This window comes from Panthera leo, chromosome E2 (assembly GCF_018350215.1).
Source record: "Panthera leo isolate Ple1 chromosome E2, P.leo_Ple1_pat1.1, whole genome shotgun sequence".
Taxonomy (NCBI): domain Eukaryota; kingdom Metazoa; phylum Chordata; class Mammalia; order Carnivora; family Felidae; genus Panthera; species Panthera leo.
In genome coordinates this window covers 48,174,236-48,193,114 of record NC_056693.1, presented here as the reverse complement: position 1 = coordinate 48,193,114, position 18,879 = coordinate 48,174,236, and the positions used below count along the sequence as shown (strand labels likewise).

General features: G+C 51.2%; 1 protein-coding gene and 3 non-coding genes across 4 annotated transcripts in view; 2 read left to right on the top strand and 2 right to left on the bottom strand.

The window, feature by feature from the left end:
- The window catches only part of VAC14 (VAC14 component of PIKFYVE complex), a 102,133-nt gene that overhangs the window by 82,156 nt on the left and 1,098 nt on the right, over positions 1-18,879 (bottom strand). The window contains exons 2-9 of the mRNA XM_042919806.1: positions 6,938-7,088; positions 6,455-6,622; positions 5,605-5,667; positions 4,910-5,017; positions 4,275-4,384; positions 3,881-3,987; positions 2,790-2,924; positions 2,164-2,316 (exon numbers count right to left, since the gene is read on the bottom strand). Of these exons, the coding sequence (XP_042775740.1) occupies positions 2,164-2,316; positions 2,790-2,924; positions 3,881-3,987; positions 4,275-4,384; positions 4,910-5,017; positions 5,605-5,667; positions 6,455-6,622; positions 6,938-7,088 (995 nt within the window). The remainder of the gene's footprint in view (positions 1-2,163; positions 2,317-2,789; positions 2,925-3,880; positions 3,988-4,274; positions 4,385-4,909; positions 5,018-5,604; positions 5,668-6,454; positions 6,623-6,937; positions 7,089-18,879) is intronic.
- On the bottom strand, positions 1,078-1,148 carry TRNAG-GCC. Its single transcript has one exon. It is a non-coding gene; the product is annotated as a tRNA-Gly (tRNA).
- On the top strand, positions 9,317-9,387 carry TRNAG-GCC. Its single transcript has one exon. It is a non-coding gene; the product is annotated as a tRNA-Gly (tRNA).
- TRNAG-GCC lies at positions 9,994-10,064 on the top strand. The gene has a single exon. It is a non-coding gene; the product is annotated as a tRNA-Gly (tRNA).

Here is an 18,879-nt window from a genome sequence, read left to right as displayed (position 1 = left end):
AAGCGGCGGAGGCTGAGATGAACCTGTCAACTGGACCAGCTGAATCATCACTGTCTCCTGGCTCGCCGCGACCTTCTCCTGGCACTTTGGTAATGTGGCAGTTACAAGCTGAGCAAGGAGTGGGTATGGAGCCTCTAAATGAGCTGTGATCATCTCTAGGAACTACTCTAAACTGAGCTCTGCATCTGCTGAAATGCTGTTTATGAGGTAGTAAAATCCAGAGCCAAGCTTCCTGAATGTGTCTTGGTTTAGCATGACGTCTCCTAAGTGGGGAGCTGTTTTGAGACCGCTTAGAAAAAACTACCTATTTTACCTAAGTAAAATAAACTGCATTGGCTGGCCATGGCACACTGGTCTCTGGCAGGCGAGGATTCTACCGTGGAGCTGCCGATGCTCCAGCTGGCAGGTTCTTAGCAGCTGTCACGACCTGCAGAATACAGTGGTTCTTTCCTGGAGGCCCTGACTTGTTGCCACGGAAGGAGAAAGGGTGGGGTAGGAGCTGCTGGGCTCCACTTTGAGGGAAGATGTACTAACTTTATTTAAAAAACTGAGACATCCTGCATATAACATAAAATTTCCTAACATAAAGCTCACCATTTTAAAGCACACAACCGGGTCATCTTTTGTAAATCCACAAAGTTATGTAAAGCATCACCATTATTTAATTCTGCAACAGTTCCATTACCCTGAAAAGAAACCAGGTGTCTAATTCCCCTTTCCCCTCCAGTTCAGCAACCATCATTCTACTTTCTGACTCAACGGATTAAGAGGCACTAACTTTTAAAGCCAGTATAAAATACTCGACACTTCTGCCTGTTGTAACTCGTCAAGTAAAACAAAATGAAACAGAACAAAAACCAGAAGAAGCCACCACACAAGCAAAAAAAGAAAGCTGTGGAATTATGTAAACTGTATGATACCATACATATACAGAAAACATAGTGTTTCACAAAACAGATCTTTCCCTGAGATTCTTCTAGTTTCTCCTAGTGAGAAAGCTCCTGCCTTGAGAGGCCCACATAACTTTATTCCCCCAAATTTTCTTTCTCAAGGAACTGCCAAAAAGTTTGTAGCTGCTGCATTGGCCGGGAATCGAACCCGGGCCTCCCGCGTGGCAGGCGAGAATTCTACCACTGAACCACCAATGCTCCACTTGATGGCTGTGCTGCCTCCAGCTGTTTTGCTGCTCTGGCTCACAGAAGCAACCGCACAGCTGTAACCTGATACCCGAGCTGGTCCAGCATGGACCGCTGCTGGCTCTGCCAGCCAAACCCAGGACAGGACACCCGTGGGGCTCACGTGCCTGACATACTGCTCACATGTTCAAGAGAAGCCTGAGAACGGCAACAGGAGAAACGTTTCAGAAATTCTTTGGGCTCCTGGAACTCAGGTTCCAGACCTGAGTCTGTTAGTCTTAAAAATTTGAGTGGGTTCTGCATCAATTTACTCTCTGGCTGACTCTGCAAAGGAGAACGTCATCCGAAGCTGATCGGTGCTCTCTCAGTGAGGAGAGAGGCCTCCCAAAGAAAAAAACAGAGCTCTAGATAACATTTAGAGAGTTAAACTCCAGACTCTAACTGACATAAAAGTGCTTTTCTTTATGTTATAAATGAGACAATAATGCTGAAAGAGTGTGAAAGGGCAGCAGAGAGCCGTTTCATTTGCCAAAGACACTGCTTTCGGCAGTAGAATCCCCAAGGACTGAATAAACTGCACCCGCAGCTTTTGTAGCCTCCTGCCCAGGGAACGGCTGGCACAGGGAAGGCAGCTGGCCTCCAGGTGGCCGGGCGTCTGCGGCCAAGATTCACGTGAGCCCTGCAGTCTGTCCTCTGCGATGTTCCAAACCTTCCTATTTCCTGTAGCCAAACCCAGAAAAAGATTTCCAAAAGGAAACGGTCTTTGAGGCAGTATGAGTTAAGAGTATGGGTTTTGGAGGCAGACAGCCAGGATTCAAATCCCAATTCTGCCACCTAGTAGCTGCCAGACCCTGGTCGTGTTACTGGTCTTCCCTGTGCCCATCTGTAGAATGGGGAGAAGAGTAACTTCCACCTCACTGGGTTGTTACCAGAGTTAGATGAGGTAACATATGGAAAGTAGCCCTGGCTGCTGAAGCAGGACCCCAAGCCTGGGAGGCATGAGGGGCGGGAGGTAGGGCCTACTCACCACTGGCTGTCCCTTGCTGCTTTGCCAGCGAGTCCTCGGGGTTGGGCTCTGCCTGCCTCTGCACCACTGGCTTCGGCTCATCAGGCTCGTCATCCTCAGGGGTGACCAGCTTCATCAGGCTTTGGTTACACACGTTGGCCACCTCCTTGATGCCTGAGTCCACTGATGTAAGGAGTAGCCCCATCCAGCGGGTGTTCCCTAAACCCGAGGTCACTGGGATCAGTCCTGTCCAGAGGGGGACTACTCGGCAGTCTGAACGGAGTTCCCGTGAAATGCTCCTGTCTTCTCATAGGACACATCCTGGTGGACTTCCTACCACCAGGATTACCCCCACACCCCAAGACAGGGCAGTATGAGGGCCTTGGAGCCGTGGGACCTGGGAGAGCTGCTTCAGAGCTGGAAGTAACCAGGTGAGGTTTGGGGACAACGGTATTAGCCCTGTGTCCCTGCTGCTGCCCCAGCGCTCCCAGTCCGTGTCCCACTCTGCCGCTTGCTCTCCAGGTGCCAGGGGCTATCTGGAGGCATGAGGGATCCTAAGGGAGCCTCCATCCCCCACATCAGGGTCCTGCAACTTGACAGCCTCCTGAGGGGCTGCTCCCATTTCCTCTCTTCAGGGTGAAGGATACTTTTCTTGCGGTCATCATAGGCCAGGCAGGGCAAGACGGCGGTCAGGATCCCAGAAGAGTAGGGCAGCATCACCCGGCCAGCCAGCTGGATGAACTCGCGCATCCAGCACATGGCTGTCAGCTGGATCAGGTCATCTGGAAGAGGAATTGCAGGATTCCGGGAGGGTCAGCACGAGAGGCCAGAGCACTCCCTCCCACTGACCAGGCCCGGAAGATGGGACTGGAGGGGATGCCAGGGGTTGCATGGCTTCTAGCCTCACTGATACTCTCTCGCCCTCCAAAGGAACACGCAGGTACCAGGTCGGGAAGGAACAGCAATCTTGTGGTACACAGAAGAGCAGCCATGGTTCTCTACCCCTCTGCACCCGAAAAGGGGCTGGGTAGCTCCTCTCATCAAGGGGTGAGTTCATTTCCTCACAGCTTGAATCCGGTCTGGCCTTGCTACTGTGGCCCCCAAAAGATGGCAGAAGTGATGGCGTGGCTGGTGGAAGCCCAGGCCTCCAGAAGCCATGCTCCCCTCTACAATGTGTCTTGGGACCTTACTGATGCCATATGAATGCATCTGGGCTAGCATGCCGGATGATGAGACACATGGACCAATTGTCCCTGCTTCTCAGGTGACAGCCAGCCAACCGCCAGGTGTGAGTGAGGCCATCCCAGACCATCCAGCCTCAGATGACCCTTCAGCTGACTGCAGGTGCATAATCAAGGGCGGCCAAGCCTGGCCCAGGGGAACAGAACCACCCAGCTGACTTACAGACTCCTGACCAATAATAAGCGGCTGTTGTGTCAGGCGGTCACACTTTGGAGTGGTCTGATACTCAGCAGAAGGTCATGGATACACAGTCCCAACCTCAAAGGCTTTCAGTTCACAGTGAAATGTCAAGCTTCCCAGCAAGAGGGTCTCCAGACCTTATTCCAGGGTCAGACCAAGCAAAAGGGCCTCCATGTTGATGGAGGAACCGAATCTCTCTCTCACAAGGACCCACCCCTCTATTGCCCCAGGTCCAATGGTGTGCTGGTTCATACTCCCACCAGGGCTCTTTCTGACTCTGAGGAGATGGCAGTGGCCATGGGGCCTTCACACTCACCAGTGGTCTGGCAGTGGATCACCAGGATGTTCGCCATCTCAGCAAACTTAACACTGGAGGGATTCTTCTTAATTTCTTTCAAGAATTCTCCAAGGACCACCTCACACCTACCAATGAGAGAAGGGGAAGGGAAATAGCATACGCCAGCCAGGGCTGGAGGCGCCTCTACCCACACCCACTTCTGCTCTGGGTGGGCCACCGAGAAGGGGACTACATTCACAGTTGCCGGATGGCTGTTTTCCAGAGCATGGGGATTCATGAGCTCTCTGCTCCTCAAGGCAGGAAGCACATGAACCAGGAAGAAAAGAATGAACTTGATCTCCTGCGGCTGCCTGTCTGCTGGATGTGAGGTGCGTGTGTGCACGGGGCAGCGGCCCATCCCGTCTCCACTCACATTTTCCGAATCTCTTTGCCATTGTCGCCCAGGATCTGGAAGAGTCCATCCAGGATCTCCGGCAAATAATCCAGTAGGTTAATGTCTGGCACGGACTCCAGAACCAGGATCTGACCGAGGGGAAGAAACCGGAAGGGAAGTTACACCAGCCTGAGAACCTTCATCTCCTTGTCTCCGGTGCTCTGGGACACGGTGGGGAGAAGGCGGCCCTGCTGAGACAGCGTTTCATGGCCCTCCAGGTGCCCCATGGCAGAGAGTGGGTTAAACGTGCAGGATGGGGATTTAACTCCAAGGAGATCCTGATGCCACAGGGAGAAGGGAAGACACTGGAAAGGACAGAGGAGGCTCGAAGAGGTGTGGCCGCTAGAAGTAGCACCACTGGCTTCAAAGAGAAGTAGGGGTATCTCTTGGGACAAGGAAAGAACCATATCCTTGTCAGGGGCAAACATGACCCCCATGGCTTTGGGGAAGAGCTGAATAAACGTATTTTGGATTACCTGATGTCACTGGCTATTAGAGGCATAATAATGAGGCTTCTCTCAGCCACACAAACTGCCCAGGGTGTGCCAGGGGACAGATTTTACTAAATCAGAGGCTCATTATAGCTAGAAAAAAGTCGTGAGGCTGGCTCTTACCCAGGAGATGATGAACTGCCGGGCGTACTGGTTGTTGGAATAAATTCTCTCCCGCAACAAAGGGATGAAGCCCACCAGGTCAAACTTGTTGCTCTCCGTCACAATGTCCTGTGGGTCAGAGGCACGTGAGCTGTGGAAAGCCAGAGGCCGAGGGCCACCTGACCTGACCGAATTATTGGCCCAGGACTGGCTCTGGGGGTCAGGTGGCCACAGAGGAAAATGGGCAGGGCCTGTGCCAGGTAGGAGAAGTCCTGGAGCATCCACCCTCCCACAGGCCAAAGGACAAGCAAAAATGCTGGAGTAAAGGCAGGAATCAAGGCCAAGAGGACTAATCCTATGGCAAAACCCTAGATCTGGATCAAATGCCCTGGTGAGCTTAGCATAAGCAGCCCCCTGTCATTGGTTGGGGGGGGGGGTGCGGGGGGGTGGATGGGAGGTGAGGAGCAGCCTCCTCCGCCTTGGGTGGGGTTAGCACCAGGGGGGCGTTTGGGGCGACAGCATGTTTCTGTATCTTGATCGTGCTGGTGACATAACTCTGTACGCTTGTCACAGAAGTGTACACCAGAATCACTTCGACTGTACATAAATGAAACACTTAAAAAATCAGGAAGAGCAGCCCCAGTGATAGAATTCATAAGCTGTACAGACAGATGGATGAAACAGATTCCAAACTAAAAGTGGGGACCAAGTACTACCTTTAAAAGGCGGTCTAGGAGCTCAGATCCGCTTTTCACATTGGGGTCCGGGTCTGCAGCCAACTATGAGAGGGAAAGAAAAAGAGAGATGGTCAGAGTCAATACATAAGACAAAGAACCCACTAAAAACCCACGGCCAAGGCCCTGGCACAGCTTGGAATACTGAACAGGCACCCCTTCCACAGAAAAAACTGAAGAAAGGTAGGGGACGTAGCGACAGGCAAAGCGGAACCTGGCTAAGGAACCGAAATGCGGTGGACTTCCTGTTCTGTTCAGGGACCTCTGAGACCTGCTGCCACCAGGTCAGGTGGTTGGTTCCCACTGGCCTTCCTTGAGGGTTTCCAATCTTCAAATGCTGGGTCTTCTCTCCACTCCTGGAGGCTGGTACCCTGGATGCGACTATGGTGGTCAGCAGAGCCCCGTGAGGCTGAGCGAGGTGCTCGGGAGGGTGTGTGAGGGGCTCCACTGCCTTTGTAAGTAGGGTTTTTTTCTACAGCTTATAGGCCAGTGCTCCCTTGTAGCGGAAATACAGTCTGTACTATGGATTCACCGTCTCCACCTTCTATAGGGGAGGTGAGGGCTTTTCAAACTGTTTTCTTCCCTCTACTCCATGGTGGACTGACACTCTGATAAAATGCAGTACAAATCAATTAAGAGAGAAATGGAAAAAAATCCAACATAAACACAAGCTCATTAAATTATTTTTAAACTCAACGGATGAGTCGCCCCGGCAGCCCCATGTTTACCTGCTCTGCCTGCATCTGGGGAAAGGGACCCAAGCACTCAAGGCCCCAAAGGTCATGTGAGCGGGTGGGGTGGGCTCAGCCTGGCTGGAGTGGGGGGCGCTCACCTTGCTGAGCCCATCAAAGAGCACGTTGAAGTGGGGCAGCACGGCACCACGGGCCACCTTGACAATGTTGTACAGGGCTTCGCACGCATAGTAGCGCAGCCTGCTGTCCGCGTCATTGAAGCAGGTCAGCACCGGCTCAATCAGCTCCTTCAGGTACAACCCCGAGTCCTGCAATGGGGCAGGAGGAGAAACAGCTCAAGATGGGTCAGGATGTGGGCCCCCAGCACCCAGTCGACATCCCAGTGCCCCTGTGAGGCTTGGGCCTTTGTGTGAGGGCTGGCCTTACAGACGCTTGGCAAGTCGGCCTCCAAACTAGGAGCCATGCCACAGAAGAAGGGTGCAAGGCTGCAAAGCCAGCCTTGCTAGACTTAGGTGTGGAGAGAATGGCACTAAAGCAGAAGTCTGCAACACCCTGCTGGGTCTCAGGGGTGAGAGAGCGAAGGTCATCGTTGCCATGTCTGTCCCCCCAGGAGAAAGGCCCACCTTGCCCAGGGCAATAGAGCAGGCGGCCAGGCCGATGAGGCCCCCTTTCCGACTGTGGGGGTGCTGAGACAGGGCAAACTCCTGAGACAGGGTCTGGATCACATGCTTGATTTGCACGGTGTTGTTCTGGGCCACGAACTCCCGGACCAGCCTGGAGAGACAGGAGAGAGGGGCTGAACAAGCAGTGGAGTCAGGCTTCCCTGGCGGCTGGCTCCGGGGGCTGGGGATACAGGAGGGAGATGAGATGGCCTGTTCAGAAAGAGGAATCGGAAGTCACGCATCTCAGGGTGGGCCCTCCTCAGCTCTCCCGCCGACTAGAAGGCGCTGGCTGGCTCACGATTGTTTCCCTATTCTGGGTCGCAGTTTCCCTTTGTGTACAACAGAATGAGGGATGGCAGAGCTACCTCATTTCTGGGAATCTGGGGGCTCTGAGAGAATGAAAGGGAATGTCTTCTTGGGGACCCAAAATTGTAACATGGTCAGTTGGTCAACCAACTCTATTCAACACTTGCTCAACCCTTCATTTCTGCACCCAACACGTTCTCTGTGTCTGTGTCATCTCCAAGGATAGCGCTGAATCAGGTCCGAGAGCAATGGGCAAGATCCACACGCAAACAAGTAACTGTAACAACGTGGTGCCAATGATACCACAGAAGCCAGAAAAATGCCATGGGCTGAATACGAGGTGCCATTTGGGTCAGATGTTAAAAACACCCACAGGCACTTTCCAGGTAAAGGGCAAGGCATCTTAGGCCCAGGGAAGAGACTGGCCAGAGGCAGACAGCTCTGAAAAGACACAATGTATTTAAAGGAGGAGGAAGAGTTTGGTTTGTGGAAGGAAAGCAACCGTCGAGGTGATAGTCATGTGGCAACGGGATGATCTCTGATTTACCTATTCACTCGTTCATTCATTCATTCATTCACTCATGTCTATGTTTTAATTAGGTATCTCTGGTGGCAGCCTGGAGAGGCTAGGCTGTGGGGGCTGGTTTGACAGAAAACAGAAGAAATCCCCGTGGAACATCACAGCTGTCAGGGTCAGGAAGGAGGGCCTGAGACATAGGTGAGGCATGGAAAGAGCAGGGAAGGGCTGTTCTATATCAGACAGAAAAGCATTAGGAACCCATGTAACACGGGAGGCAAGAAGGGCAGGTCTATGTCCAAGGTCTCCAACTGGGGCCTGAGGCTAAGAGGGAGAAGGGAGGTGTGAGGGAGGCCTCCATGAGGGACCAGTCTCAGGGAATGGATAACCAGCTCCCCAGATAACCGATGGAGCTATGGCCAGGGTGTCAGGGATATCTTTCTAAAAGTGGGATTGCAGCCAGACCTTGAAGGAGGCAGGGAGAGGGGAGACAGAAGTGTTCTGGGCAGGAGGAGATGAATGAGCCAAGGCGAGGAGGGGGAGCCAGGCAAGCTTATCTGGGGCCCCCGAGAACAGAGCAGCAGGGGGGAATCTACCAGGATGGCTGGCTATGGCCATTCCAGCCATCTCAGATTAGGGAGAATGGATCCTGCAGCATGGGTAATAGAACAGCTTCTCATGGTTTTTGAAGTGGATGTCTTAAGAAGCTGTGAGATGGACAGAGACCATCCCATCATACAAGCATGAGGGATGGCCACCAGTGTAGCAGCCAAAGGACTGACGGTCTACACAAAATAGACTTTTTGAAGCAGCCGCCTGGACTCACTAATTGCTCTGTGTCCATCATGGCAGGACACTGCTTGCCTGCCACATAAATGGGGGTCTCAAGTTGGCTCGAAGACTTTTAAGGACAGTCAAGTCCAAAAGGTATCAATTAGTCTAGGTGGCTCCAGGTCCGTATCAGGAACCTGCCAGTAATTAGAGACGTTCAAAAATAAACGTGCGGCCCTATGAGGCAAAGACCACTCCTACAAAAAGGTTGTTCAATGAGGGATTGACACAGTTTGACGAAAACTTAATACAGCAAGTCGTATGGGGCACCTATTTTGTGCCAGGCGCTGTGTGGACAGAGGTGAACAAAACAGGCCTGGCTCTCAAGCTGGTGGATGTGGGAGCAGGGATGGGTATTTCGGGAAGTTGGTATACCAACGGCCTTGTGAGGTGTCTCTCTCTCTATCTTTACAGGGTGAGATTCCACCAAGCCCACCCCAGGGGGCTGAGGGCTGTGGATGCACCCAGGGCCTCCAGGTGTAACTTCAATGCCAACTCTGTAGGCTCCTGCACTCCCAAAGCAGTCTAATAAGGCCCAGCAAGGATGGTTCTCTGTATGCCTGTCTGGCTTCCCAAACTGGACAAACCGGCCAGGTGAGGCGCAGTGACCTGCAGGCGCTGCTCGGGGTATCCACAGACACAGCCACTCGAGAAAAGCCCTGCAGAGGTGTTAGAGAACAGCTGGAGCATTGGTGGTTCAGTGGTAGAATTCTCGCCTGCCACGCGGGAGGCCCGGGTTCGATTCCCGGCCAATGCAGCGCGGCTCTTTTGCCTTTTCCTGGCAGGCTTCCCCTCCCACAGAGATCCTGCTGGAGAACACAGTCTCCTCAACCATGCTGACCTGCAGCAGCTCAGGGTGCTATGAATCTGACCTCACTCCCCGGGAGCAGCTGGACTTTCCAGGGAGGCACTGGTGGCTGTGGGATCGAGGCCTTCACGCCCGGCACCAGTAAGGGACTCGGACTGGGCCAGTCTCCAGCGGGAAGCTGGGGTGAAACCTGAGAACTGTAAAACAGCTCAGCACACAGGAAGCATGGAATGGGGAAACCCACACATCCAAGGGGCAGAAAGTCACCCAAAGCCTCCAAGTGCTTTTTGCCACTGAGGAGGGACTCGAGCTCTAGTTTCTGTCCTGAGGTCTGAAGGCAAAGCAACTTCTCTCTCTCTCTTTCCCTCCCCATTCTCCACCCATGCACACACCCCTCTACCTCCTTCCTTCAGCTCTGGAGCCTATGTTGTTCTTAAGGCTGTGCTGATGTGGCAGCATCAGAGCCTGGCCTTATATTCTGTGAATCAGCAGATCTACTAGGAGGCTCAGGACGAGGGTTAAAGGGAGGTGTGCACACAGCTGCTCACAGCTGGAGCATTGGTGGTTCAGTGGTAGAATTCTCGCCTGCCACGCGGGAGGCCCGGGTTCGATTCCCGGCCAATGCAAACAGCAAAATTCTTTTAACCCTAGAAGACTGGCTTTGAGATTTCACACCGCCTAAAGAATATGTGAGTACAGTCTGACAACTGAGAATGACTTGTTTTTAGCATGAGTTCTAACTATCTTTGGCAAAAAATACTCAGTTTCCTGAATTCCATAAACATCCAGAACCTGTCTCTCCCTGTTCTTGGGCCCAGGGTGTGGGGATCACCAAAGCCACGGGAAGCAGCTGTGCCACGTGCTCCTGCCCAGAGAGCCTGCCTGGGGACTCTGGCTGCCGACAGCACTCCTGAGGAAGCCAGGCCGTGTTTCTGCTCAGGACAAGTTAGAGCCGAACATGGAGCGGGACTAAGCACATCCCTGACGCTTCTGCAGGGCGCCTGCAGAAGATCCGGCTGTGCCAGCAGCACAGCCATCCTGGAACCATGGCATCGCCTGTCTGCTTGTTCCAGGGTCACTACAGGTCCCTGAGCACCTGGAAAGGGCACACTCTTCCCTGTTCTGCAGCCAGCATAGGGTACCCGTTCCCAGCCGTGAGGGGCTCTCTGCTGGGGAGGAAACGAGACCGCACACAAGACTTGCCTGCAAAGCAGAGACAAAATGCTCTGGTGGCAAGCTCTTGAGGCGAGGAGGGCAGGCAAGAGTGAGCATGCCTGCCATCTGGTGGGGAGGGATGAGGCATGGCTTCGCGAGGGGCAGCATTTGAGAGGGACTCTGAAGGATGAGCGGTATTCTCGCTGGAACTGACCAGGACCAGGCAGCCCACACAGAGGGAACAGCGTGAACACTGGCTCAGAGTAAGGTGAGAGGCATTTGGTTTGGCAGAGCAAAGGACACGGGTAGAAGAGAGGTGGGTGACAGGGCCAGAGAAGCTACTCCCAGTCACGTGCATGGCAAAGTAACTGGCATTTAATTCTGGTGGCAGTAAGGAGCCGCAGGTGAGAGTAACCTGCAGGGGCAGGTGGTAAGGGTTTGAATGCCATTAGAGAGCTCTGAAGAATCTGAAGGCTTACAGAGACTGGCAAGAGACTGTGAGGCACGGGGCTTTAATGTTGGGGTGTCAGGGCGTATGAGCACCAGGGTCTCCCAAAGGCAGGAGATGCACAAGCAGGACATTCATATTTAGTACTCCCCGCCTGACTCCGCAGCCCCAGGAGCACCTTTCTCATTTACTCAACACCAGCTAGAAGGCCTCCCCACCCTGAATCCTTCCAGGGCTCAACATAGGACGTCCCAGGCCACTGCAAAAATGATGGCCTGTTTAAGTCCTGAGGCCCCCGCACCCCACACACTTAGGGGTATGTCCAGGGAAACAAGACAACAATGGATCCTCCTGGAGAGAAAGCCATGAGAACATGCACTCACCAATATACCATCAGCTTAGCGAGCGGTGGGCCTGGTCCTGTGGGTCAACCATAGGGCCACAGCAGGAAGAACTGTCTCACCAATCAACCCCGCCCTCCTTACCTGGCACTCAGGGCAACCACAACAGGCCCAGGCTAGCCTCTCTAGTCTTACTGCCCGCTGCCCAGCAGAACTGTCCACTCTAGCCAGACCCACGCTCACACTGTAAACCTGGGCCCTGCTCGATCCCTCCCCAGACACCCCTGTGTACCTTCCTGTCCAGGACAGCCCCTGCTCCACATCCTACCCGGTCTTCAAAGTCTGGCTCAAATCCAACCCCCTGCTTTTCCTGACCATCCCAGAAAGTGATCACTCCTCCACTGAATACTGAAAGACTAACTCAGTGACCCTCTCATTCTGTTCCCAGCAACACACTGGCCAATGTCATGGACTCCTCGTGTACATCTCTATCTCCACAGCTCCCTGGTAAGGCCGGAAGGACAGAGTGGGGGCACAATTTTCTGGGTCTCTCGTGCTAGCCCTTACAGAGGCTAGTACTCTGCTCACGGCATATGGGGAACCAGCCACCACAGACTGCAGGGCAGACCTGGAGGGAGCCCCACGCTGCTGTATGCATGACACAAAGCGGCCTACTATTCTAGACCTAACCTGCTGGCTCAACCACTACCGTATCTAGGTGGTCCTAAGCCCTGAGTGTTAGGATTCACGTCAGGAGGAGCAAAGGGCACCATTACTGGGATCCCCAAAGGCACACTGTGAAATGCACCCAATCAACCATGTCGCCAGAGCTATGGCTGGGGAAAGACGCAGAAGCCACAGTGTGCTCTGAAGGCCACCTGCCAAGGGGTGAAGGGGTGCCCTAACCCCTCTCGAGGTGCTCCAAAACAGGCCCAGTCAACAGGACTTGCCTCTCGACTACACACAGGTCTTTGGAGAGAAAACGCAACTTACAAAGGAAGGCAGAGTAAGTGGAGTTTAAACTCCAGGGGTGGGCGCTCCCGATTTCAGGCCAAGTCTCTCTTCAAAAGACCACATTGTTTCCTCTTTCATCCACAGGCTGCGAGCCACAGGCCGGGATCTGAAGCTGCACTACTTTTGATGTTAATATTTGGCCCAGAAACTCTCAGATCACAAATTTCTGGGACCCTCACTGACGTAAAGGTCACAGGCATTACTGTTCTATGTGCCAGAGAAGAACGGTCTGTTTCTGTCTGGTTCCCTCTAAAAAGTGTTAGAAACCCAGGCTGATCACGGGTCCTCTAGAGGCTACTGCCTCCATTCTCGTGGTCAGAGGTGTCGCTGGATGGCATGAACACTCCTTCCCCAGAGGCACAAACCCAAGGTGACCACTCCAAGCTTGTGACACGGTCCCCAAGAGCGCGAAGTGCCACGCTGACTACCCCCTCCTTAAGAGAAGGAGCCCCAGACAGGGGAGGACATGTTGGGAACTGCCATCAGGCAAAAGGGAAACCATCTCAGCAGCACAACCACACCCCTCCCTGGACCCCCTGGCATCTGTGACACAGCACAGGGACAATCACAGGCCCCAGGGGACTGGTGATCAACCCCTTCCTGGGGAATACACTCCACAATGAGTATTTCAGTTATTTCCTAGAACAACCTGCTTCTGCAGTGATCATCATCTCATCCTGCAGATTTGAAACGGAGCCTCAGGGAGACCAAGTCCCCTGCCTGGGGCCTCAGAGGATCTGAATCCGTGATGCACCACAAAGTCCACGCCCTTTCAGCTGTACACCAGCTCCTCTCTCCCATCTTCTCAAAGCCCTTCAACTGCAAAGTGAACACACCCAGTTAGAGGGGACACCCCTCGTGGAGAACCGAGGCCACACGTGACATGCGGCTTTCTCCACACATTTCCCCATCCTGTTCAGTGTTCAGACACCCCTGAAGCGGTCCCCCACCACACAAGGGGGGTGCAGGGGACGTGCACATTTGCCATGTTCTGAAACGCTCCACAGCTGGTCTTCTGCTATGAAGGCAGGAAATCAGTAACTATTTGGTGAGCACTTACTATCTGCTAGGTGATAAATGCTGGATGCTTTACATGCCTTGTGTAATTTAAACTTTCTCCCCCTCCGCAAATATCATGGCTACAGCTTGTTGGACGCCTACTGGGTGCCAGGCACTTGACATTAAAAAAAAAATTTTTTTTATGTTTACTTATTTTTAAGAGAAAAAGAGAGACTGAGAGAAAGAGAGAGAGAGAGAGAGAAAAAGAGACACCAAGCACAAGTTGGGGAGGGGCAGAGAGAGGGAGACAGAATCCAAAGCAGGCTCCCGGCTCCGAGCTGTCAGCATAGAGCCCAGTGAGGGGCTCGAACTCACGAGCCATGAGATCATAACCTGCGCTGAAGTCAGAAGCTTAACCGACTGAGCCATCCAGGTGCCCTGACATTTTTAAAATTTTATTTTTATTTTGAGAGAGAAAGCAAGAGAGAGCACGAGCAGGGGAGGGACACAGAGATAGGGAGAGAGAGAATCCCAAGCAGGCTCCAAGCTGACAGCACAGAGCCTGATGCATGGCTTGATCCCATGAACCGTGAGACTGTGACCTGAGCCAAAATCAAGAGTTGGATGCTCAAGTGAATGAACATTTCTTATTTCATTGAGTCCCAACCCCTCTTTTATTTGGTGATGTCCAAATGTCCCAGCCAGTAGGTGGCAGAGGTTTTAGCCACTGCACTCATATTTCTATGTCTTCGGAGAAGACGCCCTTGACTGTACGGCGGGGCTACTAATCTCAATAACTTTACAGTATTTCTAGAGAATGAGTAAGATAAGGCATGTCATGTGCTCTGGGTAGCACATGCTCACACAGCAGTCTCAGTGCAAAGTCAGAATCAGAGAGACAAACTGGTCTTACGCACACCACACGAGATCATGTTCATTCACTAAACGTGACTGGGAGTCTGCTATGCTCCTGGCTCCAAAAAGGATAGGAAGATAAATCCAGAACTGCTTATTTCTGTGTTGTAAAGCTTCCTGCATGCCCCTGGGCGGCTGCCTTTTCCTGTCCTGGCGAGTGTGCTCACTGCTGCCATTCTCTACATCATGCGCTGTATTCAGATGGCACATCCAGGCAGCAGTTTCCCAAAGATTATCTGGCTAAAAATCTCCATCTGCTTTGCTGCGCATTTAAGTAATTTGGTTTCCACTGGCTCACCAGTTTCCAGTAATTGAACGGGAAAAGTGGAATGTTCGCCTCTGAGAAAGGCCCAAAGACTTTTAGAAAAGGCCTAGAGTTAAATGACAAGATACACTGAGCATCCACTGGAGAGATCAGTGGACAAACTATAAAGGAGAAACGAGCCCAAGACAACAGATGTTTGAATCTCAGGTGACAATAACTGTGACCATTTAATGAGTGCTTCCCTCACACTGCAACAGGATACCACAGGCAGTTGTATTTTTTAAAACTGATATAATTCACATGTCATAAATTCACTTAAAAATGTTTTTATTTACTTACTTTGAGAGAGAGAGAGCGCATGTGTGTAACCATGGGAGGGGCAGAGAGTAGAGACAGAATCCCAAGGAGGATCCACGTGGTCAGCACAGAGTCTGACGTGGGACTCGAGCCCACGAACTGTGAGATCATGACCTTAGCCAAAATCAAGAGTCACATGCTTAACCAACCGAGCCACCCAGATGCCCCATAAATTCGCTCTTTTAATGTGTACAATTCAGTGTACCCGTTAGCAGTCACTCCCCATGTTCCCCAAATCCCCTCCCCTAAGCCCTGATCCACTTTCTATGAATTTGCCTATTTGAGTTATTTCATAGAAACAAAATTTTCAAATAAATGAAACACATGGCTGGCTCCTTTTTACTTTTCAAGGTGCATTTTTGTTTAACACAAGGAAACTGAGGCACAGAAAATTAAACCAGAGGTCACAAACTCAAACACTTATAGGGGCCAAGCAGGAGATACAAGGGAGAAGGCCAAGGGAGGAAAGGCTGTTGGGAACTTGCCACTACAGGAAGCAACCTGAGGAGCCCATGTCCTGGCCCATGGGGAGACCCCGAGGTCCCCCTTATCTGCTCTGTGGGACTGTGGGCCCCACAGAGATACACTTCCAATTCCTTGGAAGCCACAAACCCAAACCCAAATGTCACTGTGACATTTCTCAATTTAAAGTACCTTGCAGGGGTGCCTGGGTGGCTCAGTTGGTTGAGCGTCCGATTTTGGATCAGGTTATGATTTCATGGTTTGCGGGTTCGAGCCCCACTTTGGGCTGTGTGTTGACAGCTTAGAGCCTGGAGCCTGTTTTGGATTCAGTGTCCCCCTCTCTCTGCCCCCTTCCCTTCTCGCATTCTGTCTCTGTCTCTCTCAAAAATAAATAAAACATTAAAAAAATTTTTTTTAATTGCTTTACAATTCAGGCCAAACCAAACAGGTCTACCAGCAGGACAGAGTCGATGGCTGCTGGTCTATAACCCTTGGATTAAGTAAACTGCGGAGGGTTCCACCGCTAAAGGAGAGCAGAGCTGGGTGGAATTCTGACCCACGCTTGCATTAAGCCACTGGTGATGAACAGTATCTCTTCACAGGGGTGGTAGGCTCTAGAGCCAGGTCAAACTCAACAGTTAACCTTTATCTGATCAAAGAATGCCAGAGATCCCTGCCCCCTCCCCAGCAGGCAAAGGACGCATTATTCAGGAGCCCTGATCCCACAAGCCCTACCTCATGCTTTGGTGTTCTCAGGGGGCATGGCCGGGGCACCTACATTTGCTGCTTTTTGGAACTCAAAGTTCAGGAACACAAGAGACTTGACACTGAGCCCATCCCTAGTTACAATGAAGGGCACTATCTCTCCCAGCCCGCAGTGAGGGGGCCCTGCCACCAGTGTGGGGCACGGCACCCCAGCAGAGTGAGCGTCCACCAAAGTTAGCAGAGTGCCTTCTGGCATTTCTCCCCGACACTACACTCCCCTGGAGAGCAGAGCCTGGGGTCTTACCAACCTTTTCATCAGGACTTATCAGTGACTATGTCCCCTGAAACTGAGAGCCCACCAAACCTGAAATATTCCATTCTAAAATTTTAGCCTTAGTGCCCTATCTTTTAGAAAACTGTGTGGGCATGTTGGTGTCAGGCTGCGGGGGCAAAAGCTCTCCAGGATTGTGCACAGCAGGCTCACACATTTAGCGATCAGATCTTGGGTCACTTAACCCAGCCTACTCTCGAGATTCTAGAGTCCGAGATTCTTCAACTGAGCCAAGCACCCATCTCTCTTCATTTTTAGTGTTTGAGAGGCCTGTCATAAAGAGAAAACACTCTCCTCTTACTATGAATTTTAATCCCTCACTGGAAAATCATATGCAGTACTGGCTCTGTCCAACTGAGCGGATGACACTGGAAAAGTTGCAGTTAGAACAACCATGGAGATGCTCAAGTATGAAATTTCCTTCTTGGTAGGTAAAACTGTTCACTGTAGTGGGGAAGCCTTTTGAGACTGATGAACTTGCTTTTCTTTTCTTTTCTTTTTTGTTGTTGTTGCTTTTAATCCAGGTTCTAGCTGTGAAATCTTGGGAAGATTACTTAACCTCAAGGAGCTTCTGTTTCCTCATCTGTGAAATGCCACTACCTAGCTCAAATTTTGCATCCATGCAAAATAAAGAGATCAAATATGTGCAATGACCACACAAAGGGAAGCTTTACTATCCTCCTCTCCCCAGACAGGCAGACAGCACTTTACACATGATCACTTTTTTTTTTTTTTTTTTTAATGATCACCGTTATAGATGGAATCGTATCCTCGCCAAATCCATATGTTGAAGTCTTAAACCTCTCTGTCACTGCATTTGGAGATAGGGTCTCTAAGGAAGTAATTAAGGTTAAATGAGGTCATAAAGGTGTGGTCCTGACCCAACAGAATTAGTGTCTTTATAAACAGACACACCAGAAAACTCTGGTGAAACACAGATAAGCAAGTCACTATCTGTCCCTAAGCAATCTGTGATAACTAAATTCAGAGGAAAACCTCAAACCAGGCATTCCTTATTCCACATATGGCTGAAGAAGGCTGGAAACAGACTGGAGAGCCTTTTACACCAGTGCTCTCAGACTTTAATGTGTACACAAATCACCCAGGGATCTTATTAAAACGCACAATCGGATCCACAGGTCTGGGGTGAGGCTAGAGAATCCCTTTCTAACAAGCTCCCAGGTGATCCTGATGCTGCTAGTGTGTGGGCTACACTTTTGGGTAGCAAAGTCCTTAGACGCCAATGTTATTTCCCCACCGAAAATGTACGGCCATTCACTCAGACTGTCAAATGCTGCGTCAAGTACTGACGATAAATAAAACAGGGTCTCCGCTCTTCAGGAGTCCATAGTCCAATTAAAGCCTGGAGGTTTCTCTGAATCCCACAATCAAGGGCAAAGCTGAATAAAAACAAGAACCCCATTAAGGACAAAACCCTTAAGGAACAGCGTGCAGTGAGAGCACTTACAGGGGCTGTGCTGGAGGCAACAGTGATGCTGAGATGAATACCTCTATTCAAGGACTCAACAGATGAGTCGAGCTATGGTAAAAATCAGACTTTCCTGAGAAGCAGACTGCATGCTGGACAAAACTGGGTGTCAAGGTAGCTTCAAAGCCAATAAAACCTATGGATGTGGAGCCACGTCTATACATCAGCTCTGAGTCTTTACTCAGTTTAGTGACACTCATCATTAAGACTTGCTAGCATTAGTGAGAGCCAGAGCATAAACAAGAAGCAGTTCAGAAACAGAGCAATCAAGAAAGTGGTGCTTTATGAGAGAAGAAGCTAGCTGGTTTTGGAGGTACTGAAATGTTAGTGCTGAATGGGAGAGTCCTCCTAACAAAGTCCAAACCGTTTAGTTGACGAGGAAAGGAAAACCCAAAGCAGTTAAGGCAGTGGTTCTCAACTGGGGTGATTTTGCACTCCCCGGTCACATCTGGAAACACTGTCTGGAGACATTGTTGGTTGTTATAGCTCATGGAGTGCTACTGGTATCTAGTGGATAGTAGAGACCAGAGATGCTGCTAAAAATCCTACAATGCACAGGAAAGCTCACCACAACCAAGAATTATCTGTCCCAAAATGTCAGCTGTGTTGAGACTACGAAATCCTGAGTTAAGCAACTGCCTAAGGTCCAAGAATGAGTGCCACACCATGGACTAGATAGGAGCTGTCCAATATTCTGCAGTGATGGAAACGTTCTAAGACCTGTACTGTCCATTATGGTAGCCAACAGCCACATGTGGCTATTGAACATCTGAAATATGGGTAGTGCGACTGAGAAACTGGATTTGTAATTTTTAAATTTTATCTTCAATAATTTACATGCAAATAGCCATGTGTGGCCAGTGGCTACCCTACTGGACAGGGTACAGGCAGCACTACAATCCATGTGTCTTGACTGCCAGCCGGGCACTCTTTCAGTTGCACAGCCTGCTTCTTTCCACT